The 26609-nt window shown below is 44.9% G+C and overlaps 1 protein-coding gene across 17 annotated transcripts in view; it reads left to right on the top strand.

Moving 5' to 3' along the window:
• Positions 1 to 25886, top strand: part of Abca17 (ATP-binding cassette, sub-family A (ABC1), member 17) — an 87802-nt gene extending 61916 nt beyond the window's left edge. For 10 of the 17 annotated variants that reach the window (XM_030249868.1, XM_030249867.1, XM_030249866.1 and 7 more), the window contains 12 exons: positions 534 to 807; positions 943 to 1147; positions 2194 to 2413; positions 4369 to 4527; positions 8736 to 8923; positions 9586 to 9708; positions 10901 to 11095; positions 22406 to 22593; positions 24109 to 24279; positions 24530 to 24720; positions 24866 to 24939; positions 25601 to 25886. In XM_030249868.1, the coding sequence (XP_030105728.1) occupies positions 534 to 807; positions 943 to 1147; positions 2194 to 2413; positions 4369 to 4527; positions 8736 to 8923; positions 9586 to 9708; positions 10901 to 11095; positions 22406 to 22593; positions 24109 to 24279; positions 24530 to 24720; positions 24866 to 24939; positions 25601 to 25864 (2252 nt within the window). In that variant the 3' untranslated portion in view covers positions 25865 to 25886. Of the gene's footprint in view, positions 1 to 533; positions 808 to 942; positions 1148 to 2193; positions 2414 to 4368; positions 4528 to 8735; positions 8924 to 9582; positions 9709 to 10900; positions 11096 to 22405; positions 22594 to 24108; positions 24280 to 24529; positions 24721 to 24865; positions 24940 to 25600 lie in introns of those variants that run through there. The other 7 variants (NM_001031621.3, XM_017317537.2, XM_017317538.2 and 4 more) reach the window with 7 other exon arrangements.
• Positions 25887 to 26609: the final 723 nt, after the last annotated feature.

Below are 26609 nucleotides of genomic sequence, written 5' to 3'. Positions count from 1 at the left end.
TCTGTGAGTTTGAGGCCAGCCTGGTCTATAGAGTGAGTTCCAGGTCAGCCTGGGCTACATAGTGAGTCTCTGTCTCAAAAACAAATGACAACCAAAGCAAAAGAGAAGGTGCATTTTACACTATGTGGATGTGTGGCTTTGCCTAGAGGTCAGAGTCGCTGCAAGTAGGTAGGTATTAGGTATGTCCTTCCACACCAAGTATGCAGATACCATACAGATGGTGTGGAGTTTTGTTTGGGAACACATGGTCCCAGAAGCCATTATGGGGCTCAACCCGGTTGAGGTGTTAGAAAGGAAAAAGGTAGTTGGGATTCAAAAGGACTTAAGAGATGGAGATTTGGAGAGATCGGCTGGAATTCAATAGAGAGCTGGAGAGGAGGCCAGCCTTTGGGTGTGTGTGAGGCTGGTAATGGGGTACCCAGAAAGAGCAGAAGACTGGGGAAGCCCATGATGAGTGTACTGTGTGCCACTGGGCCTGGTGCGATGTTTTCTCAGCATTCTCTCTGCCCAGTGTGCCTTTGGCTTCCTCCCAGGTTCTGTAGAGGACTTCCTCCTGAAGAAGGCAAAGGAGGCTCCTGAGGGCTTTGATAAGCTCTACGTGGTGGCAGCTTCTTTTGAAGATGTGAATAACCACACGACAGTGAAGGCGCTGTTCAACAACCAGGCCTACCACTCCCCTAGCCTGGCTCTGACTCTGGTGGACAATCTTCTCTTCAAGTTGCTTTCTGGAGCCAATGCTTCCATTACCACAACCAACTATCCTCAGCCTCAGACAGCCATCGAGGTCTCAGAGTCAATCCTGTACCAGTGCGTGAGACTGCCTTTCTCCCTGCCTCAAGCTTTCGCTTCTATAGCACTTCTCGCTTTCCTGCCTGCTTCTGGGTCTCATTTTCATTTCAAGTGCTTATATTGCTAGTCACAGTTGCTTTCTGTCTTTCGCAGGGGCCCTAAAGGACACTACCTTGTTGTCAACTTTCTTTTTGGAATAGCTTTCCTGTCAAGCTCCTTCTCCATCTTGACAGTCGGAGAGAAGAGCGTTAAGTCTAAGAGCCTCCAGTTTGTGAGTGGAGTCAGCACGGCTGTGTTCTGGCTCTCAGCTCTGCTGTGGGACCTCATCTCTTTCCTCGTTCCCACTCTGCTGCTGGTGGTGAGTACCTCGTGGTACAGGCATCCTGTCCTGCGGACCGGGGGCTTCCCCGGAAAGAACCACCTCCTGAACCAGAACCTGCTGAGAAGTTTGACTGGTAGCTCAGGCCTGACTGGAATGGCAAGTTCATTTAGCTCTGATATCTTCAGGAACTGGGTAGCTTGTGCGGTGGTGTTTGTGTAGTCCTTACAGAGCTGCTGCCTCAAGTCACTGAGAGACCATGTTTTGGAGACATGTATGATTATTTTGTGCTGAGTGGATCACTTCCTGCTTGGTACCTGATTATTTTGTGCCGAGTGGATCACTTCCTGCTCGGTACCTGATTACTCTGTGCCGAGTGGGTCACTTCCTGCCCCGTTCTGTTTCACAAGCATCTCCTTATCCTTTGCTGTGCTGCTCTGTTACTGAGAGTCAGGGCAGTTCCCTGACAGCATCTCTCAGGCTCGCTCATTAGCGAATGCTTGTGAAGCCGCACGTCTTTAATCCCAGCAGAGGCAGAGGCAGGTGGATTTCTGAGTTCGAGGCCAGCCTGGTCTACAGAGTGAGTTCCAGGACAGCCAGGGCTACACAGAGAAATCTTGTCTCGAAAAAACCTAAATAAATAAATAAAACCCTGAGCTTATGGGCCTGTGAGTAAAGGCACTCGTCACAGACCTTATGACCTGAATTTAATCCCTGGATCCTAAAAGGTGGTGAGAAGAACCAACCCTAGAGAATGTCCTCTGTCCTCCACAAGAGCCGTGCCTCCGTCCCCCACAAATACATAAAGAAGTTAAAACTTACCAAAAATAAAATAAAATAAGCCAGGCGTGGTGACTTTAATCCCAGCACTTGGGAGGCAGAGGCAGGCAGATTTCTGAGTTTGAGGCCAGCCTGGTCTACAGAGTGAGTTCCAGGACAGCCAGGGCTACACAGAGAAACCCTGCCTCGAAAAAAAACAAAAAAACAAATAAAAGAAGAAGTTAAAACTGAGCTCGCTATATTCTTAGCACTCAGGATGAACCCTTACGGACTCTTCCCGTTCCTTCCCTCTCCTCTCTCTGAAGTTGGTGTTTCTGTGGTATAAGGAAGAGGCTTTTGCACACCACGAGAGCATCCCAGCGGTGGTCTTGATAATGATGCTCTACGGCTGGGCTGTCATCCCTTTGGTGTACACGGTCAGCTTCTCCTTTAACACTCCTGGCAGTGCATGTGTGAAGCTCGTGGTGATGCTCACCTTCCTGAGCATCAGCCCTGTGGTCCTCGTCACCGTCACCAGTGAGAAAGGTAATCACATTGACATTTTGCAGGGAGCAGGAATCTCTCCTCCAGCAGCCACTACAGCTGTCACACCCACAAAAACTCATGTCTAACCAAAGACGCAAGAGATAGCGCTCGCAGCCGCTGTGGGCCGAACACAGGGTGGACAAACAACTCAGTCACACTCACTCTGCAGATGGATGCTTCACCTGTGTGAAGTCTATGAACAGACAAAATGAATCTCGGAAATGGACTCAGAAAAAGGGTTACCTCTGGGCCTGGGGCAAAGGGCCGATAGAAATAACACACCGGAGAGCTTTGGGGGGTAAAGGATGTTCCTGATCTTGGACCGGACACTAGTTTATGTGGATTTACATACTTACGAATCACTGTCCACCTGTGATCCATGCATTTCACTAAAATGTAATGTTCCTTACTTTAAAAAAAAAAGTGAATATGTAAATGAATTAGTCAACATGGGAGGAAGAGCTCTTGTAAAAGAAACTAAGATCCAGCCATTATTTACAACACATACTTGAAACTGACAGCTTCTGTTTATGCTACCACAAATGGGTCAGGGTGGGACAAAAGAGCCTAAATGTTACCTCCACTTTTTTTTTTCTTTTTTTCTTTTTTTTCTTTTTTTTACCTCCACTTTTTATTAGGATTTATTATATGACTGTCTGTACGTCTCTGTGTTTTCCTGTGTGTCTGTGCACATATGTGGAGTTTCACATGGAGGACTGAAGAGGTTATCAGATCCCCAGGAGCTGTGGGGACCAGTGGTTTGTGAGCGACATGGCATGGTTGCTGGGAACTAAACTCCAGTCCTCCATAAGAGCAGAAGGCTCCTCACTGCCGGGCATGTCCTGGCCCCACAATGCTCTTTTTCTTTTGGATTTACATTTCACAACCCCTTCAGATGGATTTTCCTTCCCTTCCACATTCTTCTTTATTTTTAAAAGTAATTTTTATTTTGAAGGCGGGGCTTGGTGAGCTGGGTCAGGAGTTAAGACCACTCACTGGCTGCTCTTCAAGAGGACCCAGTTTTATTCCCAGCACCCAACAGCTCACGGATGTCTGTGACTCCCATCCCAGGGGATCGAATGCCCTCTTCTAGCCTCCAGGATGTACAAACATACAACAGACAGCATACAGGCAAAACATTCATATACATAAGATTAAGAAACATTGCTTTGTGTATAAGTGTTTGCATGAATATCTGATGCACATCACTTACATGCCTGGTAGCCACCGAGGCCAGAAAGGGGTAAAGGGGTGTCAGGTTCCCTGGAACCGGAATTAGACTGCAGTGAGCCACCATGTGGTTGCTGAGACTTGAACCCAGGTCCTCTGGAGAGCAACCAGTGTTCTTAACCACTGAGCCATCTCCCCAGCCATCTTCCTTACTTTCATTTAAAATTTGATTTACAATGTCCCTTTTCTCTGATGTGGGGAGTTGTCCTCTCTCCTAAGGGACCCTTTATGACAGTTTAAGTCTCCACAAACCATGGAGGAAGGGACCTTATACTCCTTGTCTGACTTCAGGATGACGCTCTGGAGCCAGGGATATGGTGGAATGCTCGCCTAGCATGTGCGAGTCCCTAGGCTCAATCTTCAGGACAGGGGAAGGTAAAACACCCCAGGGAGTCCAGAGCTGGCTCCCATCCCTGTTCTGCCTGGGTCTGCTCACCTCCAGCCCACACCCCTGGGCACTTCCTGCTGGAGCCATGCTGCCTCTGACTTTCTCAGATACAGTGTGCTCTCTGGATAAAGGAAGTGGCAGATCTAAGGAACTAAACAAAGAAACATAGAGTTAAATGAACAGAGGTGGGGAGAGTCAACACCAGGAGTCAGGAACCCACAGTGTGGTCTGGAGGCCTGAGAGTGTGACGTCCGGACTCCAGAAGTGACTGAGGAGAGAGATGACTGGTCACTTTCCCTTATGCTAGTAAAATTGGTGCTTTCTGTTCTCATTGCAGATCTTGGCTACACGGAACTCTCAGACTCCTTGGATCATATTTTCCTAATTCTTCCTGGACATTGCCTGGGAATGGCCTTGTCCAACTTGTACTATAACTTTGAGCTGAAAAAGTTTTGCAGTGCTAAGAACTTGAGTGATATTGACTGCAATGATGTTTGTGAGTAAAGAGTGAAATTTGCTGAGAACATTTTTATCCTTATATGGTTTGTGTAATACGATTTGGCCTTTCTTTCTTTTTCTTTTCTCCCTATGGTTTTTTTGTTTGGTTGGTTGGTTGGTTTTTTGGTGTTTTTTGGGTTTGTTTTTTTTGTTTGTTTGTTTTTTTTTGTTTTTTTTTTGAGACAGGGTTTCTCTGTGTAGCCCCGGCTGTCCTGGAACTAGTTTTGTAGACCAGGCTGGACTAGAACTCAGAGATTAACACCACCACCACCACCACCACCACCACCACCACCACCACCACACACACACACACACACACACACACACACACACACACACACACACACCCAACCCCTGTCTCTGCCTCCCCGAGTGCTGGGATTAATGGATTGTGCCACAACCACTTGGCTTAAAGTCTCACTATGTATCCCTGGCTGTTCATGAACTCACTATTTAAACCAGGCAAGCTTTGGACTTGGAAAGATTTACCTATTGTAGGCATGTGCCACCATCCAACCTACAGTTCATTGCAGCATTCGCCCTTTCCTGTGAAAAGGCATGGCAAGTGCATGAAAGCTATGCATAGCTGCACATTCTCTCTGTGTGTCTCTCTGTCTCTCTCCATCTCTCTGTCTCTGTGTGTGTGTGTGTGTGTGTGTGTGTGTGTGTGTGTGTGTGTGTGTGTGAGACTCAGGATCTAATACAGAGCCTTGTGCATTTTATGCAACTGTTCTACCACTGAGCTACACCATAGTCTTCTCATCCATACTTTAAATTATGTCTAGATTTCTTAAAACACTTAATACACTGTAAATGCTATGTACATAGTAGTTATAACACATTTGAGAACAACGACAAGGGCTGGTGAGCTGGCTCAGTGGGTAAGAGCACTGACTGCTCTTTCAAAGGTCCTGAGTTCAAATCCCAGCAACCACATGGTGGCTCACAATCACCCACAAAGAGATCTGATGCCCTCTTTTGGCGTGTCTGAAGACAGCTACAATGTACTTATGTATAATAATAAATAAATCTTTGGTTCAGAGCAAGCAGGGACTGAACAAGCGGAATTGATGGGAGTGAGCCGGGCCAACCAGATCGAGCAGAGGTCCTAAAAAAAAATTCAATTCCCAACAACCACATGAAGTCTCACAACCATCTATATAGCTACAGGGTACTCATATACATAAAATAAATAAACTAAAAATGATATGAAAGAACTATGCACAAAGCTAAGCCATGTTTAAGGAAATGGAAAAGATAACTACACCATTCTCTTCTGTTTCCTCCATGAACATAATTTTATTGTATAATTTCTAAATACAAATCTTTACAGCATTTAAGACAGATCAGATTTTGTTCGATATGATGTCACGGTGCTTGATGAAACCCTTAGGGTCTCCTGCATGCTAAACGAGTCCTTTGCCACTGAACTAACCTGCAAGTCTCCTGGAATGTTTCTACATGAGGGGCCAGTTCAGTTGCAAGGGGGCTGACAGTTGAAAGGACAATCAAACATGGAAGCATTTTGTGATTTAGATAGATGTCATATAAATACAGGAATATCTCTTATTAATATTAATGCCTCAACCACGTAAACATGCTCTATCACTGAGCTTCATTTTCAAGCTCTCTTATTTTAAATTGACAAAAAAATTATATATATTTATATAATACAGAATGAGAAAAGCCTTTTATTGTCTTCTTGTTTTTCATTTATTTTATTTTATGTGTATTGGTGTTTAAATTTTTTTAAACCTACTTTTAATGATGGTTCTTAGATGCTTTAACCTCCCTTCTCACCCACCACCCACCAGAGGTAGTGAAAAAGAAAGAGTACTAGGATATGGGGGAAGTGGACCTATTTAGAAATTGGTTTTTGGAGCAAATCCCACCTGTGTTGTCAGGAAACCAGCAGTTCAGTTTATAGGGCCCAGCAGTGGCTGGATCTACTCGTAAATACTTTATGGATACACCAGCAGTCCAGTTTAGCAGCGTTGGGATAGCAAATACAGATCAGCAGCAGAAGCACAGCCTAGGAGAGACAGATGGCCCTCAGCAGCATCAGCACGAGTCAGCACGAGTCAGCAGGACCACGAGGGACACCAGGAGAAGTTCTCAGCTGTACCTCTCTCAGTAAAGGCGATGCAAGACCAAGAAGTGCTGCAAAGCTTGCTGTGCAAGCCAAGCCCCTGTCACCGACCACTGAGTCCTATTTATACCCTCCAAACATCACATGTCCTCCATGAGTCCTGCCGTCTTAGCAAAATTCCATGGAAGTCTGTATCAGCTGACATCACTCTGCCAATTGGCCTGAGTCCTCGGAAGCAGCAAGAAGCCACAGGAACCTCTTGAGAAGTTTTTTGATTCATTTCTCTCTGTGGAGTCATGAGAATAGAGCTCAACAACAGATGTAATGCAAGCCAATAGATTCATGTCGTTAGTGAAGAATCTTTTATTACACATCCTTTTATGTGCTTGCTTTAGCAAAACATCTTTTTACATGTGTCTGTTTCAGCAAACTGTTTCTTTACAAGTCTGCTTTAGTTAAACATCTTTTTTCCCTGGTCTGCTTTAGTGAAACGCTCCTTCACGTGTCTATTTTAGTAAAACATCTTTTTTCCTGGTGTCCGCTTCAGGAAAACACTCCTTCAAGTGTTTGCTTGAGCAACACACCTGACAAAACTTTCTAAAGGAACTACAAGTTTCCATTTCATGGGTGTTTTTGCCTGCATGTATGTCTGTGTGCCTGCAGTGCTTGCAGAATCCAGAAGAGGGCATCAGATCCCCCTGGAACTGGAATTACAGGCAGTTTTGAGCATCCACATGGCTGCTGGAAATCAAACCAGGGTCCTATGGAAGAACAACCTGTGCTATAGCCCCTGAGCCATTTGAACAATCCCCTTGTTGTTGTTGTTTTAAATAATATTTTTATTTATTCTCGAGAATTTCATAAACTATTTTAATCTTACTCTTTCCCCTCCCCCAACTCCCATTTTCTACCCACTGAACTTCAGGTTCTTTTTCTCTTTTGCTTTTTTTTTTTTTTTTTTTTTTCTGGTTTTTCGAGACAGGGTTTCTCTGTGTAGCTCTGGCTGTCCTGGAACTCACTTTGTAGACCAGGCTGGCCTTGAACTCAGAAATCCGCCTGCCTCTGCCTCCCGAGTGCTGGGATTAAAGGCGTGCGCAGGTTCTTTTTCTCTTAAACCAACTAAGAAACCAAGCAACCAAGCAACCAACCAACAAACAAAAAACAAGCAAGAATAGGCTCCAGTTTGTGTTGGCATGGAACCTGCCCTGGAGTGTAGTTGATATACAGTGTTACTCCACTGAAGAAAACTCCTTTTCCTCCTGCCGACAGTTATCCAGGGCAAATGGCTTCCTGGTGAGGGGTGGGACTTGGTGCCCACTTCCCCTCTGTGCTTGGATTTTTGTCTGGCTTGAGCTCCTGGAGACCTTGTGCAGGTTATCACAGCCTCTTCCCTGCTGTGTCTTGAAAATGCAGTTTCTTTGAAATTATCCACCAGCCACCTCTAGCTCTTACAACCTTGCTGCCCCTTCTTTGGCTTAGAGCCTTGAGCCTTGAGAAGAGGGGTATCACACAGACATCCCACTTAGGGCTGAGCAGCCCCAAGCTTCTCTGCAGACACGCAGAGCATGGGTTTCTGTGCTAATCATCATCTCTCTGACGAGGGCTGAGCAATGCATTGATCTGAGGGTGGAGGGATCATTTGATTGCTACATTCATTTAGCAGAATAACAGCAGTGAGTTCCCCACCCCCACCCTCACCCCCACGGGCTCATGACCCTATTTAGTCTCAAGGTTTTGGATGTTTGTCTTGTTGGTTTGTTTTTGTTGTTATTGTTGTTTTTGAGACAGAGTCTCTCATACATCACAGGATGCCCTAGAACTGCATGTAACCCATGCTAGTCTCATGTTTGTGGCAGTTCTACTTTAACTTCCTAAGACTTGCAATTGCAGGTGTGAACCATGGAGCTCAGCTCATTGCATTGTTTTTACAGAGGTTAGAGGCAGCAAGCAAAGGCATTCTTGCTCACCCTCTGCTAGGGTGTGGCGGAACCATTGCTAACAGTGATGCTTCTCTGGTAATATTGGCTACTTTGTGAATTTACTTGCTATATTTAAGATGAGCACTGCCTTTGAAAATCGCCAAAACGGTGTGCTAACATCTGCTTATTTCATATTAGTAGAAGGATATGTGGTCCAAGAGAACATCTACGCCTGGGAATCTCTGGGGATAGGAAAGTACCTGACAGCCCTGGCCGTCTTAGGACCTGTGTACATCACCATGCTTTTCCTCACTGAAGCCAATGCATTCTATGTACTGAAATCCAGGCTCTCTGGCTTCTTCCCTTCCTTCTGGAAGGAAAAATCGGTGAGTTAATTGGGGTAAAGTCATGTAAAAACAGGTCAAGGTCTGGCTCTAAGCTTCCTTCCTGTGTTCTTTAGCTACCTTGCTATACGTTTCCATATCAGAGGGGTCCCTGAGGCCATCCAGCCATCTGTTTATAATGTCCAGGCAGAGAGGTGTCAGCCCATGCCCAGGGACCACAGAGGAGGAGAACGCTCTGACCCAGCCTCTGAGGCCCTGGTCCACATACTGGTCACCTGGGGAGTATCTAGGGCCAGCTCGTCAAATGACTAGGGATGAAACTCTAGCTTGCTAGAATAACTCACCTTATGAAATACCTCTGCAGGCACCTATAAGGGGACTAGAGGAAGGTCTGTTCTGTTAGTTCAGGGTAAGACAAGGTCTCTAGAGGAAACCAAAGGAGATAAGGTTTTGCTTTATCTTGACATTCCTGGGTTTTAAGCTTTTTGTGTTATTAAAAAGCTGACATTTTGTGTTTTGACCACCTACCTCATCATGGTCAAGACGCTATAAATGTAGATACGTTGTTCCGGAGGTTGTGGTGGTGGTATATACACACGTGGGCATTGTTGCAGGACCTTCAGGGCCCCCATCGCTTCTGACCCAAGTCAGGCTCTATCTTCTAACCTCAAAAACACATTTCTACCCTTGTCTTGGGGAAGTAGGGAATGATCTTTGATGTAGCAGAACCTGAAGATGAAGATGTTCTGGAGGAGGCGGAAACCATCAAGCGTTATTTGGAAACGTTAGTAAAGAAAAACCCGCTTGTTGTTAAAGAAGTGTCAAAGGTAAAGTTAGACTCAGCTTTGCTCCTTTATCTGTTTGCCTGATGTGTGGAAGAGTCCTGCTATGTGACCTACATTGACCTTGAATTCATGATCATCCCTCATGTGCCTCCTAAATACCCTGATTATAAGCATATGCCATGTGTCATAGTTGGGTTTGCATTGCTGTGAAGAGACACCATGACCAGGGCAACTCTTATAAAGGAAAACATTTCACTGGGGATGGCTTACAGATTCAGAGGTTTAGTCCATTATCATCATGGCACGAAACATGGAAGCATCCACACAGACATGGAGCTGGACGAGCTGAGAGCTCTACGTCTTTATCTAAAGGCAGCAGAAGGAGACTGTGTGCCACACCAGGTCTCAAAGCCCACCCCCACAGTGACACACATCCTCCAGCAAGGCCACACCTACTCCAACAAGGCCACATCTCCTAATAGTGCCACTCCCTATGGGCTAAGCATGCAAACACATGAGTCTATGGGGGCCATACCTATTCAAACCACGACACTGTGCCTTGGCTTTTCACACACAGAATCTCCCTTCTGATGGGCCTGTGACCTGTGAACAATGGCAGATGGATTTCTGGGAAGACAGACTTAGTGAGGTCTCTCTGGTTAAGAGGGAAGCTCACATGAGATCATTCTTGCCCAGAGACAGAAACTGTTGTATCTCTACCTTCTCTTCTGTCATCATCTTGGTAAAGGGAAGGTCTGGGACAGGAGGGAATAAGAGCCATGCTTGCTAAAACCCAAGAAAGAATAGGAGAGGCATACCAAGCTTGACCAGTCCTGTATCCAGACAACAATTATGGAGGTTCCAAGTGGGATAAGGACTATGGAAACTACATAGAGCTTCCTAAGTTTCTTTGAGATTCTTAGAAAGAATCTTGAAAGATCTTTCAAACATCCAGGTATTTTATAGCATTCCCCTGCCCCAGAGTTTGTCAGTCATGTTTCCCTTCAGTTTCTGGTGGTTAACAAAATGTAAAACTCTTCAGCAGCATCAATGAGTTTTACCTGCTCAGGGACAAAGAGTAATGGCTTACCTCCAAGAACAAAGTTGACAATGTGCAAGGGCTGTAGGAAGAAGCAGGTAGACTGAGCTTGGGTCATGAGAGGCAGCTAGGTCGGGTGTGCAGTGCCTGCTGGCTGCTAACCTCCTCTCTACATCTCTGTTCTGTGTCTCTCAGGTCTATAAAGACAAGGTACCCCTGTTGGCTGTGAACAAGGTGTCCTTTGTTGTTAAAGAAGAAGAATGCTTTGGCCTTCTTGGTCTCAATGGAGCTGGGAAGACTTCCATTTTCAACATGCTGACCAGCGAGCAGCCCATCACCTCTGGGGATGCCTTTGTCAAGGGTTTCAACATCAAGTCTGACATAGCGAAGGTGGGTGTGGCCTGGAACAAATTCTTATAGATAACAGGATTCCGGGTCATGAAGCTGGGACTTGATCTCTAAAAAGCTCACGTCTATTTCACTTGTAACCTCTGAATCTAAATATGCATCCGAGATTTTTCTCTGCACTCTCTGTCACAGGTCTGGCTGTTCATGTAACCCTGTCTCTCAAGTGCTTACAAGAGCCACAAACACAGTGAGCTCCATAGTAGTGTCTCCACTACCTTATCTTCCCTCCTCTTCTTTCCCCTTCTCTTCTTCCTCTTCCTCCTCTGTCCTTTCTAATAAATAGGGGGATACTCACCACCTGCTTGCCAATCAAGGTACCACTCTAGTTATCCAGTTAGCAGCTATGGTGTATAGATGCTCAACACCCCCCCCCAAACAAACAAACAACAACAACAAATCCCTCAGCTCTATTCTCTGGAACCCATTTCTACATAGTCACCCTAGTCTATATCTTCCTTATTTCTCTGTACTACCTGGAACCACTGGCCTTTTCCAGGTTCAAGACTTCTTTTGCTTATTCCACAACTTATTTCCATCTCTCTCACAAATGATTCTTTCCCAGACTTTTAGTAAATCCTTTGTTTTATTTAGAGACAAGGTTTCATGATAGCCCAGGCTGACCCCACACTTTTGATCCTAAGGGTTGGGATTAGAGGCATGTGCCACTATACCTGGCTCTTTTGGTAGCTCTGTATCTGTTTCTGAAGGTTGTGTTATTCCTAAGTGATGTCCACACATCTCACTGTTCTCATATTCTATCCCTGCACAGTCCTTTTGATTCTCTGATTCCCACCACCGCGCACTTGCTGATGCTTCCCAAGTAGCCACATAGCCAACTCAAATCCTGTGTCAAATTGTAGGACTCAGCTTCCATAACTGAACAAGAGCTAAAATTTGTTCAGCATTGCAAAAAAAAAACATTCATTTATAATCATAAATGAATGGAGCCCTGCTGTTTTAGTTTGGGTTCTACTGCTGTTGAAGAGACACCATGACCAAGGCAACTCTTATAAAGGCAAACATTAGGTCTGGCTTAGAGTTTCAGAGGTTCAGTTCATTATCATCATGGCAGGGAGCACGGCAGCGTGCAGGTAGACATGGTGCTGTTGGAGCCAAGAAATCTCCATCTCCATCTGAAGGTAGCCAGAAGGAGGGTCTCACATTGGCCAGACTTGAGCATATATATGAGACCTCAAAATAAAAAAAGAGAAAAAAGAGAGAGAGACCTCAAAGCCTGCCTCCAGAGTGATACACTTCCTCCAATAAGGCCACACCTCCTAATAGTGCCATTTCCTGTGGGGCAAGAATATTCAAACCACCACATTCCACTCCATGGCCCCCATAGGCTTGTTCAAATACATGCGTCTATGGTAGCCATTGTTGTTTTTTATAAAACAAAATCCAATAAGTTTGATTTTACAAATGAAGACTCAGGAGCCAGATGGTGGGGTGAAAGCCTGTTAGCTTGGGGAAACAGAAAAAGCACACAGCTGATCTGCCTACTTCACTGATGTCCCAGAGGGAAAAAGTCATTCTCCACACTGTCATAAAAACCCTTCAAACTGAGGGTCCCTCCTTTTTGCTTCTTGTATGTCTCTCTATCTTCTTCCTGACTTCCCTCCACTCTCTATGTTTTTTTCCCTATGTTCACTCTGTCAGCTGGTTGCTTGCTCTGCCTCTTGACCTATAATTGACTTTTATTTAATCCTGTTTACAGAAAGCTCTTGGATTAAAGGTATCTGCTAGGGTTGAGCCACACCACAATAAGAAACAGGTTTTTCCAGTTCACAGTCTTGGGGGTCATAATGTGATCAGGCATCTGCAACAGGCCATCCCTAGCCATAGCATAATGCAAAATACATTTAGTCCAACTTCAAAAGTCTCCATAGTCTACAACAGTCTCAACAATGTTAAAACTCCAAAGTTCAAAGTCTCTTTTGAGATTCATGCAGTCTCTTAACTGTAATTCCCCTATAAAAGTCAATATAAAAAAGCAGATTACAGGGCTGGCAAGATGGCTTAGTGGGTAAGAGCACTGACTGCTCTTCTGAAGGTCCTAATTCAAATCCCAGCAACCACATGGTGGCTCACAACCACCCGTAATGAGATCTGATGCCCTCTTTTGGTGTGTCTGAAGTCAGTTACAATGTACTTACATATAATAATAAATAAATCTTTTTTTAAAAAAAGAAGCAGATTACAACATATAATGGCACAGGATATACATTTACAGTTCCAAATGTCATAGTGAATAAATACTGGACCAAAGCAAGACCAAAAACCAAGTGAGCCAACTCTAAACTCTGCAACTTCATTTTTGATGTTAAAGCATTCTTCAAATCTCTAAGTCCTTTCAGCTTCGATGACAGAAACATACTTCTTTCTCTTGGGCTGGTTCCACTCACTGTTAGCAGCATTCCTTGGCAGGTATGTCACGACTCTGGCATCTTGAACATTTTGGGGTCTCCAAGGCAACTTTAATTTCACAGCTTATTGTTTCAATATCTGGGGTCCACACATGATCTGGGCTCCTCCAAAGGGCTTGGGTCACTTTTCTATCTCTGCCCTCTGTAGCACTCTAGGCTTTGGCTGACTCCATTCTACTGCTGCTGCTGTTCTTGGTGGTCATCCCATAGTATAGGGATCTCCAATACACTGGAGTCTTCTGATGCAACTAGGCTGCACTTTCACCAGTAGCCTCTTATAGGCTGTCTTCATGGTGTCAAGCCTCAGCTTCTTTGCATAATCCCTTCAGCCTTAGGCCTTCAACAGCCAATGAAGCACCTTCATCCATGTCCTTCCCTGACTTCTCACAGTGCCAAGCCTTAGCTGCTCCCCATGACCCCTTCGTACTTTCAAAGCCAGTACCACATGGTACTGCTGCCAGCACCATGCCTATCTCTGGAACACAGCTTGTTGTGCTCTCAGAAAACACTTGACAGAAGTTTTCACCTTCAGTGATGTTGATCTCTTCTTAATCACTGCTGATTTCTTAGCTCCAGGTAACCAGCATCAATTGTCCCCATCGCCCCTTCTATTATTGACTCTACAGCCAGAGCCACATGGCCAAGGTTGACAATTTCTGCTACTTGTTGGGGCTGGAACATGGCCTCCTTGTTCTATTACATTTTCATCAACTTTCTGTTTTACATGCCTTCACTGCCTAAGCTTGGCTGTCCTAGAACTTACTCTGTAGACTGACCTTGAACCCAGAGATCTACATGCCTCTGTCTCCTGGAATTAAAGGCATATACCATCATGCCTGGACCTAAGCTTTGATTTAATTCCTTTTCACAAGATCTTTATAAGCATGGCCACTATGCCTCAAGCTCTGGATCACAGGTGTGCCCTCCATTTCTGGATTATAGTTCACTACTCATATAGTCAAGTTGACAACTGAGAATAGTCATCACAATTTATCCTTGTCAACTTGACACACAATCATGTCCAAATGAAAACAATAATAGATCATAATGATCCTGAACATGGTATAACAACTGCAAACACATAAACAATAAGCTTAGCTGGGTGGCATCTTGCTCCAAGACCACTCACCACTCTCTTTAATTCCATTTAATATTCTTGAACACAAGATTTAGCTCCATTCCACTTCCTGGTGCCCCTTTAATTTTTGCACCATACGTTTTGTAGTTTTCTTTCAAAGCTTGCTATGCTTGATCAAAATGCTATTCATAAGAGCGAATGACAGGATAGAGTCTAAATGAGATTTTCTGAGAGTCCCTTTGTCAATGCAATTAATCAAAATCTCTTCACCTCAGGCAGACTCTTCAGACAAGGGCAAAAAGTAGCTACATTCTTCATCAAAATATCACAAGAATGATTTCTAAGCAACTTACTAATAACCTTCTCCTCTGAAACCTCTTGAGCCAGGCCCCCACATTTCAAATCACCCTCAGCGCAAGCTGTCTTCCATGTTTCTACAGGGATGGTCCATTAAGCCCTACTTAAATCATTGCCCTGCTTTCCAAAGTCCCCAAATCCACATTCCTCCAAACAAAAGCATGATCAGGTCTATCACAGCAATACACAAGTCCGTGGTACCAACTGCTTTCTTAGGGTTTTATTGCTGTGAAGAGACACCATGACCAAGGCAAGTCTTATAAAGGCAAACATTTAATTGGAGCTGGCTTCTAGTTTCAGAGGTTCAGTTTATTACCATACACATGCATGCGCACACACGCACACACACGCACACACACACACATGAGACCTCAAATTTCCACCTCCACAGTGACACACTTACTCTAACAAAGTCACACCTCCTCCAATAAGGCCATACCTCCTAATAGTGCCACTTCCCATAGGCCAAGCATATTTAAACCACCACCTGCTGACCCTAAACAGGATAAGTAAAAAATAAATTAGTTCCATGGAACATTGTTATAGTAATAATTCTGTAAACCGAACACACACACACAAAAGAAAATCTAAAGTAATCTATCAATGAAAGGTGGGTTGCTTTAACAAGAATGGCATTTCGGTTGACATCAGACTTCTAAACAGAAACAAGAGTCCAGAGAGGACCACCAATGTAGGAAATGACCTACCCAGAGTGACAATGACAGCATGATGCTGCACTTAAGCAAGACACAGTGGAGGAATCTTCCAGTCTAGATTTTAGAAAGATTCCTTGCCTTTGCTGACTGGCGGTCTCTGCTAGACAGAATGTTCTGCATTGGATGTCCATTTTCTTCAGTCTGACTGTGTTGACGGTGTCGACTTCAGCCATCATCTGACCTACCTGCTATATATATATATTTTGTTTTGTTTTTGTTTTGTTTTGTTTTTTTAAGACAGGGTTTCTCTGTATAGCCCTGGCTGTCCTGGAACTCACTCTGTAGACCAGGCTGGCCTTGAACTCAGAAATCTGCCTGCCTCTGCCTCCCGAGTGCTGGGATTAAAGGCCTGCGCCACCACTGCCTGACTATAATTTTTTTTTTATATCCCATTGACCCTTGCTTTGAGCCTGTGCTTTTGTGCTCCCACTTGAGTTGCTGCAGCAAGAGACCACACATAAAAAAAATGCTGTTGTTGTTGCCTTGAGGCAAGGTTTCTCTATGTAGCTCTGGCTGTTCTAGACCAGGCTTGTCTCAAACTCTGAGAGATCTGCCTGCCTCTGCCTTCTGAGAGCTGGAATTAAAGGTGTGCATCACTATGCCTGGACAGAAGTTTTTCTTAAAAATACCTCATGGGATTGGTGAGATGATTCATTAAGTAAAATGTCTGCTGCACAGAAAGGAGACGATGAGCTCAAATCCCCAACACCCACACAACGGCAGGCATGTTCTGTGGTAAAATTTTCAATTACTGTTTCTATCTCACTGGATGTTGTGGGTCTGTTTTCTATATCTTGATTTAACTTTGGTTGGTTATATGAATATAGTATGTGGTGGTTTGTATATGCTCAGCCCAGGGAGTGACATTATTAGAAGGTGTGGCCCTGTTGAAGTAGGTGTGGCCTTGTTGAAGTAGGTGTGTCACTGTGGGTGGGGTCTTTAAGACCCTCATACTAGCTGCCTGGAAGCCAGTGTTCTGCTAGCAGCCTTCAGATGAAAATCGATAGAACTCTCAGTTTATCCCGCACTATGCCTGCCTGGATGCTGCCATGTTCCCACCTTGATGATAATGGACTGAACTGCTGAGCCTGTAAGCCAGCCCCAATTAAATGTTGTCCTTATGAGAGTTGCCTTTGGGTAGGACGGCACGCCTTTAATCCCAGCACTCGTGAGGCAGAGGCAGAGGCAGAGGCAGAGGCAGAGGCAGGTCAGGGTCAGGTGGATTTCTGAGTTCAGAGGCCAGCCTGGTCTACAGAGTGAGTTCCAGGACAGCCAGGGCTACACAGAGAAACCCTGTCTCGAAAAAAAACAAACAAACAAACAAACAAAAAAAAACAACAACAACAAAAAAAGAGTTGCCTTGGTCATAGTGTCTGTTTACAGCAGTAAAACCCTAACTAAAACAGAAATTCATCCATTCTTTTAGATTTTTTTTCAGTTTGATGGAATACAGATTTTTAAAGTATGATCTTAAGACTGTCTGAATTTCCTCCATATCTGTTGTAATGTCTCTCTTTTAATCTCTAATTTTATTGACTTGGATATTTTTCCCCTTTTGATTATTTTGGCTGAAGTTTTGCCAGTCTTGTGAACATTTTCAAGAACCGAATCTTTGTTTCACTCACTGATTCATTGGGTTTTGGTTTTTTTTTTTGTTTTTTTTTTTTTCATTTCGATTTCAGCCCTGAGTTTAAAGTTTAATTATTTCTTCCAGTCTACTCTTTTTTTTTTTTTTTTTTTTTTTTTTGGTTTTTCGAGACAGGGTTTCTCTGTGTAGCTCTGCCTGTCCTGGAGCTCACTTTGTAGACCAGGCTGGCCTCGAACTCAGAAATCCGCCTGCCTCTGCCTCCTGAGTGCTGGGATTAAAGGTGTGCGCCACCACACCCGGCTAGTGTCTTGATGGTAAGGTGTGTTTCTTGGAGGCAATAAAAATATTGGTTCTGTTTTCTAATGCAGTCTGTTCATCTGTATCTTGTTATTGGGGTATTGGAGTGCTTATTAATTCCTGTTTTTGCTGTTTTGGTACTGTTTTCTTAGACCTCTTGTGGTTAACTATTCTGGTATATTTCTCTTTGCATCCTCTTCCATGTGTTTAATGTTCTCTTCAGATTTGTCTTAGGTACTTTCCTATTCAATGATAAAGTACCATGACCGAGGCAGCTTACAAAGGAAATCATTTAATTGGTTTATGGGTTGAGAGAGTTAGAGTCCATGATCCTGAGGCACAGGCATGGTGGCAGGAATAGCTGGGGCAGCAGCTGAGAGCTCATATCTTGATCCAAAAGTAGGAGGCAGAGAGAGCCCACTGGAAATGGCATGTCTTTGACATACCTCATCCAACAAGGCCACACCTCCTGATCCTTCCCAAAGAGTTCCACCAGCTAGGGCCAAGTGTTCAAGTACATGGGTATTCTCCTTCAAACCACTATAAGAATGAAGTATCTCTTCTAGTATCTATCCTCTGTAGAGATGACTTAGAGAACATAAACTCCTTGTATCTATTTTTATCATGAAGCATTACTTTCCTTCTTCAACTATGATTGATAGTTCTCCTGGGTACAGTTGTCTGGGCTGGCATCTGTGGTAGGCCAGAACTTGTAGAACATCAGTCCAGTTCCTCTCGGCTTCCAAAATCTCCCTCAGGTGTTACTGATGAGGCTGCATTTACATGCTACTTATTTATTTCTAACCCGCAGCTTTCAGCATACATTCTCTGTTCTGCATGCTTAGTGTTTTGATTATTATGTGTCATGAAAAGTTTCCTTTTTTTTTCCCTTTGTTGTGGTTGTTGCTGCTTTGGCATAGGGTTTCTCTTTGTAGTCCTGGCTGTCCTGGAACTTGCTCTGTAGACCAGGCTGGCCTCAAATTCAAAGATCTGCATGTCTCTGCCTCTTGAATGCTGGGATTAAAGGCGTGCATCACAACCCCCTGGACAGAGAGTTTACTTTCTGTATTTGGTGTTCTGTATACCTCTTACTGCTTGATGGGTATTTCTTTACTTAGACTTGGGAAATTTTCTTCTGTGATTTTGTTGAAATTTCTTTTTTTGTAGCCATGTATCATTTTTATCTGAAAACTTTAAAAATCTTCATCAGACATTTTGCCTATTTCTGTATCTGTGGTGATTTGAATGAGAAATCTCCAATAGGCTCAGGTATTTGAAAACTAAATCCTCAGTTAGACATACTGTTTGGGGAGGTTTTGTATTCTTGATGGAAGAAATGCATCATGGGAACAGGCTTTGAGAGTTTATGGCCTCCACTTTCCGTTCACTCTCTTGCTTGTGTTTGTGGCTCACATGCTTGCTCTGCCTCTTGCTCTGTCCATCTAATGCCATGTCTCCTCCACCATTAAGGACATTCTCTCTAAAATCTATGAGCTAAAATAAAGTCTTTCTTCCCTAAGTCACTTTTGGTCTTGGTATTCTATCACAGTGACAAGAAGGATCTTTGAGCTCAGTAGTTGTCATCTTTTAAATATTTAATTAATATTCATTTTCATGCATGGGTGTTTTGCTCCAAATGTTTGTGTACCTCATGCATGGTTGGTGCCCAGGGAGGTCTGAAGAGGGCATTGGATCCCCTAAGATGAGAGCTACAGGCAGGTATGAGCTGTCACGTGGTATTGGGGATTGAATTTTGGCCCTCTGGAAGAGCAGCCAGTGCTCTTCACCACTGAGCTGTCTCTTCAGCTCCAAGTTGTGACCTTTTGAGTTGTCAAGCCACTTTGATTTTTCGATTTTTCAATTCTCTTGCATTTCTGTGTTACAAATTGCTCCTCTGTCAGTGTGGATCTCTTCTGGATTTTGGAAGAGGTGGAGATCTTACTGATTTGCCTTCACTTGAAGGCTCAATCCTAAGTAGCAATAGCAAAGAGGAAATGAAATTTTGGAAGGAGCTTTTGAGTACTCCCCACCCCCAGATCCACTCTCCCTAACTCCCTACCCCTCACACACCTGCACCCCCAACCCCCAACCCCCATCCCTGAAACAAGGAAATTTCTCTGAGGCTACATTCATTTGCTCACTTCTGTCCAACACAACTTTCCCAGTATCTTTTTGCTTCTTTCAGGGATGGCTGAAGCATTTCCTTTCTCTCTCTCTCTCTCTCTCTCTCTCTCTCTCTCTCTCTCTCTCTCTCTTTCCTTTTTTGGGAGTGATGACTCTCACTCATTGGAAGATGCTTATCCAAAGATGCTTAAAAAGCACTTATCAAAAAGTTAGCATTCATGATTTGAAAAAAATTCTTAGCATAGCCTTAGCCTGGTACAGCATGCCCTTAATCTAGGACTCAGGACATGGAAATGGGAGGTTCATAAATTCAAGGCTAATCTGGGTCATATAGTATATTCTGGGCCAGCCTAGAATAAACAGTGAGACCTGTCTCTCAAACAAAACAAAACAAAACAAAACAAAACAAAACAAGAACGTAACAAGTCAGAAATAAAAGAAACATTAAGATAAATTGGTAAAGCTGGTCTACAAGAAAGCTCCATATTTAACTGAGAGACACTTGAAGCAAAAGCTGGTCTACAAGAAAGCTCCATATTTAACTGAGAGACACTTGAAGCACCCTCATGCGACTCACGTTGCTTTCTTCTCAGCAGGTGTCTCAGATCTGAAGGCATCTGTCTTCCAGGTCACCTGGGACTCAACTCCTCTTTCTCTCTCTTAACGACCTCTGACCCTCTCTTCCCTAAGCAGACACCCCAGGTGGCTTTGTGTTTGCCTTGTCCTCATGCCCAGGTGTCTTGTCCTCATCACCTCCATCTCCAGATGACACAGCCTTGCGTTATCCAGCTTCTTGAGTGGGAGGGAGGAAAGCAAAAATTGTGTTACCTCATCTTTTTTTTTTTCTTTTTTTTCTTTTTTTGGTTTTTCAAGACAGGGTTTCTCTGTATAGTCCTGACTGTCCTGGAACTCACTCTGTAGACCAGGCTGTCCTCGAACTCAGAAATCCGCCTGCCTCTGCCTCCCAAGTGCTGGAATTAAAGGTATGCGCCACCACCGCCTGGCTGTTACCTCATCCTAATGTCTGTGACAGCAGAGTACTTAGACAAGGGTGGCCAGCTCTATGTTTATAATAACAAAAGACAGAAGCAACTCAAATCTGTCTAAAGGTCTCAAGTTAGTTACTTTCTAAATGAAATCCAAGAAACGTCCCTGGCCATATCCATTCCTGCTGAACTATTTCTCACTGAAAGAGTCTGGGGTGGGGGGGTGAGGGGAGTCATTGTCTTCTGCTGGATACTGTTAGTGAGCCCACCAGCTCTAAAGGATCCTTTATTCTAAACCCATGGTTACACAGACAGCCCTGCTTAAACTCAGTGTCACAAAACAAAACAAGGCAGCGTTCATGTAGGAAGGTGGAGTTGCAACATTCAGAGGGAGATGAGGGGAGTTAAGGGTGAGGGTAATTGGAATGCATTGTATACACATAAGAAATTATCAAAGAACAAATCTAATTAATTTTAGAAGAATATTTTAAAAACCCGTTCTGGGTATATAGCAGCTGAAGTGAGTTGGGAGTAGAGCTGTATGTGGCGACACAGGAAGAGTACAGACGATAACATCCTGTTAGAAGAGCACATTAAACAACAGTAACCATGGGATGATGCCAGCATGCAAGCATCTGTGTAAGACCCGGCGTTAGCACAGAAAACTGGAGGATGCACACCACCAGACCACAAGCTCCTGGCAGAGACTCCAGTGGCCTTCATGAAAATGTTTCATATATATACACACATATATTAGACTATGTATGGGTATGTGGGTAATGGCACTTGTGGCAAAAGCCCAAGCTCTATCTCAGGTTTCGGAGACAACCAGTGCCACAAAGCTGTCCTCTGGTCTCCAGGTATGAATGATGGCATATGTACACCCATCCCCCCTACACATTCACACATCATAGAATAATAATAATAAGAAGAAGAAGAAGAAGAAGAGGAAGAAGAAGAAGAAGAAGAAGAAGAAGAAGAAGAAGAAGAAGAAGAAGAAGAAGAAGAAGAAGAAGAAGAAGAAGAAGAAGAAGAAGAAGAAGAAGAAGAAGGGGCTGGCGAGATGGCTCAGTGGTTAAGAGTGCCGACTGCTCTTCCAAAGGTCCTGAGTTCAAATCCTAGCAACCACATGGTGGCTCACAACCATCCTTGAATGTCCGAAGACAGCTACAGTGTACTTACGTATGATAAATAAATAAATCTTTAAAGAAGAAGAAGAAGAAGAAGAAGAAGAAGAAGAAGAAGAAGAAGAAGAAGAAGAAGAAGAAGAAGAAGAAGAAGAAGAAGTAATTGAGAAGTAATTTTTAAAAAATAAAAGTAAAAATTAAGATGGCTTCTCCTGACTCCTAAAATAGGGGACACTGAGTGCTTCTGTTTTCTGGGCGTGTGGGCAAGAGGAGGAACTAAGCCACCTCCTCCTCCTTCTCCTCCTCCTCCTCTTCTTCCTCTTCCTCTTCTTCCTCCTCCTCCATCCTTTAGAAGCCTTTATACCAACACTACCAGCAAAGGATATAACCTAAGACCACTCAGCATACTGTCATCCCACACATGGCTCCTTCATGCTGCATGAGTGTCCCTATAGTAGACATGGATATTTATAAGAGCAAAACTGAAGCTCCAGGCCCAGGGAGGGTCTGGGAAGCCCTGAGCTGGAGGTGTGGGGAAACTATGGAAGAGGCTTCACTCTGATGCATCTCCCTCTTGGGCTGTTGTAACTCAGGTGCGGCAGTGGATTGGTTACTGTCCTGAGTTTGATGCCTTGCTAAACTTCATGACAGGACGAGAGATGCTTGTCATGTATGCCCGTATCCGGGGCATCCCTGAATGCCACATTAAAGCCTGTGTCGACCTGATCCTTGAGAACTTACTCATGTGTGTGTGTGCAGACAAGCTGGTGAAGACCTATAGGTGAGATTTGGGGGTTCCCTTATCCTTCCCACCTCCATTTGCAAGATAACCCCAATTCTTCTCAGAACTGGATTGTAGAGTAAAGCCTGTCAGGCATAGAAGAGCTGTGCCAGTTGTGCCAGCTGTGCCAGTGGAGATGGGGGTGGAAGGGAGCTGAGCTGTGCCAGCTGTGCCAGCTGTACCAACAGAGATGGGGGTGGAAGGAAGCTAAGCTGTGCCAGCTGTGCCAGTAGAGATGGGAGTGGAAGGGAGCTGAGCTGTGCCAGCTGTGCCAGTGGAGATGGGGGTGGAAGGGAGCTGAGCTGTGCCAGCTGTGCCAGCTGTGCCAACAGAGATGGGGGTGGAAGGAAGCTGAGCTGTGCCAGCTGTGCCAGCGGAGATGAGGGTGGAAGGAAGCTGGTCTCTATCCCAAGCCAGAGGCAATTTTTGTGGCTAAGAAGAAGTCTATGTTATTATGTGTGATTATAACAACAGGGTAGACAGATCTCTGTGTCTGTTACTTCATGTCAAGCTTCCTATTGAGGTAGGGTAGATTTTCATATAAAAACCAATGTTACTTCACCATAATATGTCTCCCAAGGAGTCTGAGGTAGTTTATCTCTGTTACCAGTGACAGAACCCTACCTAACTCATACTAGCTTAGTTAAAGCTTAAAACTGACTGCCCAAATTCCCCTCCCCTTGAGTTGTACACTGGTGCCCTTGTCTGTTAGCACTTCATCTTTGGAACTGGAAAGTGGAAAGACGCCTCTGACTCTGGCCAAATGGATTCAGGAGTCAAATAGAGTCATCTCCCCTGCCCCAATTTGTCGACTCAAGTCTGGGGCAGCTTGTTCTATCTTCTTGCATATTTTGAGGATCAAAAGAATATACATTTAAAAACTTTAGAGTGAAGCTTTGCACACAGTAAATGCTGTGTGAGTTTAATGAGGGAGCTGGAGAGATGGCTCAGTAGTTAAGAGTACTTACCCAGGTTTAGTTCCTAGTTCCCACAAAGCAGCTCACAAACACGTGTAGCCCCAGTTCTAGATGATCTGATACCCTCTGGCCTTCATGAGTACCTACATTCAGGCATACACACATACACATACATTTAAATAAGAAAAATAAATAGATAAAGCTAGTATGGTAGTATACACTTCTTGAGAGGCTGAGTCAGGAAGATGGAGAGTTCAAGGCCAGCCTGGACTCCACAGTGAGTATCTTAAGAAAAGCTGTTAACTAAAATAGTCCTATCCCTTACTCTCAGATGGGTTGTGCCCACCCCTGGCTCTCATAGAGACCCTTGAAGAGGCTCGTCTCAATCTGCACATCTAGAGCCATTTAGACCCTCAGTGAACAAACCAAGTCTCTATTCAACCTGAGTGAAGATGGTGGAGCTATTTTTGAAAGCCCTACCAGAGTGTGCAGCGCCTCAGAGAAGGCAAGAGTTGGGTGCTGAGCATGCACGCAGGCTTCAGCCCTGGACAGCACAGTGACATTCTCCGTGTTCCACCTCTATGTTCCCCTCCCCCAGTGGTGGTAACAAGCGCATGCTAAGCACTGGCATTGCCCTCGTTGGAGAGCCTGCAGTCATCCTGCTAGATGAACCGTCCACTGGCATGGACCCTGTGGCTCGGCGCCTGCTGTGGGACACTGTGGAACGGGTCCGTGAGTCTGGCAAGACCATCGTCATCACCTCCCACAGGTAGAGAGTTTGGGCATCTGTGGGTCAGTGGAAGAGCCAGAATGGGTGGCTGGGGTGGGAGCAGTGAGCAGAAGCTATGGCAGCACCTAACACACGTCTGCCAGTACATTCCCCAGGCTCTGCATGGGGGTACACTCAGCATGGGGAATCAGGAATGGCACAGATCCTCTCCTGTCTGCACAAGACTTTGTCATTCAGGGTGGGCATCGGCCTCCTCCGGCACTGTCTTAGGCCTCCACCCTTTCCCCAGTATGGAGGAGTGTGAAGCCTTATGTACCAGGCTGGCCATCATGGTACAGGGCCAGTTCAAGTGCCTGGGCAGCCCACAGCACCTCAAGAGCAAATTTGGCATCAGCTACTCCCTGCAGGCCAAGGTCCGGAGGAAATGGCAGCAGCAGATGCTAGAGGAGTTCAAGGCCTTTGTGGACCTGACCTTCCCAGGTGTGTGACGGTGCTGGGCGGGCCCCGGGCTCCTGCCCGGACCTGTTAGCTGCTGCGCAGTCTGTCCCTGGATTCTGGGCACTCAGGCTGTCCTTCCTAGCCCTCCAGTCCAGCCCTCTCAGAAACAGTCTCTGTGTTTGTACAGGCAGCAATTTGGAAGACGAGCACCAAAACATGCTTCAATATTACCTGCCTGGCCCAAACCTCAGCTGGGCGAAGGTGAGTGTGCCCCTTATCTCACCCTCTCTCCAAGAGAGGCATCCCTGTGTCCTCTGCTAATACCATGGAGATGCCTGTGCAGAGAAGTCACAGGGTGCAATGTATGAGCTGCAAGGAACTTGGGAAGTTAGCTCTTCCCACCCCAGATTTCAGAGAACAGGGGGCAGGCCTAGAGAGGATATACTAGTCACATGCTTAGCATAGCATAGCAAGCCAGACATCCAGCTGGAAACCCACCTTCTGGCACCGTTTCTACCACAGGAGCAGACAGCCGAGCTCAGAGCTTTGGCTTCTTTGCAGGCACTCTGTAGCAGCAGAGTTAGGCACACTGTGTGCCTTGTCACAAGGTCTCAGAGGGTGGCCTTTTCTGCACTTGCCCACATCACATCATCCTGTGTGTGTCATGTCACCTATGGGTGGCCTTATGTGCAGCAACTGGCTTCCCTTTCGTTTTTTGTTTTTTTTAAGATTTATTTATTTATTATATGTAAGTACACTGTAGCTGTCTTCAGACACACCAGAAGAGGGCGTCAGATCTCATTACGGATGGTTGTGAGCCACCATGTGGTTGCTGGGATTTGAACTCAGGACCTTTGGAAGAGCAGTTGGGTGTTCTTACCTGCTGAGCCATCTCACCAGCCCCTGGCTTCCCTTCCTACAGGTGTTTAGCATTATGGAACAAGCCAAGAAGGATTACATGTTGGAAGACTACTCCATCAGCCAGCTATCCCTAGAGGACATCTTCCTGAACTTCACCAGACCAGAGTCCTCCACTAAAGAACAGATCCAACAAGAGCAAGCTGTCCTGGCCAGCCCCTCACCACCCTCTAACTCTAGGCCTATCTCGAGTCCTCCATCACGTCTTTCTTCTCCGACTCCCAAACCACTTCCATCCCCACCTCCCTCAGAGCCCATCCTTCTGTAATAAAGAGCTTAGTGTAGGGTAGCCTGTGTTCGCATAGCCTGCTGTTAGTTACTCTGTCTGTCACTGTGGCAAATTCCCTAACAAAAACAACTTAATGGAGAAGGGTTTATTTTGGCCTCCAGGCCACCATGGCAAGGAGGTCAAGATGACAGCTCTTAAAGCAGCTCCCACAGGCTGGAGAGATGGCTTAGCGGTTAAGAGCACTGACTGCTCTTCCAGAGGTCCTGAGTTCAATTCCCAGCAACCACATGGTGGCTCACAACCATCTGTAATGAGATCTGATGCCCTCTTCTGGTATATCTGAAGATAGCAACAGTGTTCCCACGTACATGAAATAAATAAATCTTTAAAAAAAAAAAAAGCAGCTCCCTGAAAAACCAAAAAGAAAAGAAAAAAGAAAAAAAAAGAAAAAGAAAAGAGAAGAGAAGAGAAAAGAAAAGAAGAGAAAAAAGAAAAGAAAGAAATTAGTCCATTACGTTTAAACTCTAACTCACTCCAATTCTCAGGATGAGGACAGAGTGAAACTAGATTCTTTTTTGGTTTTTTGAGACAGGGTTTCTCTGTATAGCCCTGGCTGTCCTGGAACTCACTTTGTAGACCAGGCTGGCCTTGAACTCAGAAATATGCCTGCTTCTGCCTCCCTAGTGCTGGGATTAAAGGCGTGCGCCACCACTGCCCGGCGAAACTAGATTTTTTTGTTTTGTTTTGTTTTTTTCGAGACAGGGTTTCTCTGTATAGCCCTGGC

This window comes from Mus musculus, chromosome 17, assembly GCF_000001635.26.
Source record: "Mus musculus strain C57BL/6J chromosome 17, GRCm38.p6 C57BL/6J".
Lineage (NCBI taxonomy): Eukaryota > Metazoa > Chordata > Mammalia > Rodentia > Muridae > Mus > Mus musculus.
The sequence above is the reverse complement of the archived record's forward strand: the minus strand, read 5'-3'. Positions and strand labels throughout refer to the sequence as shown.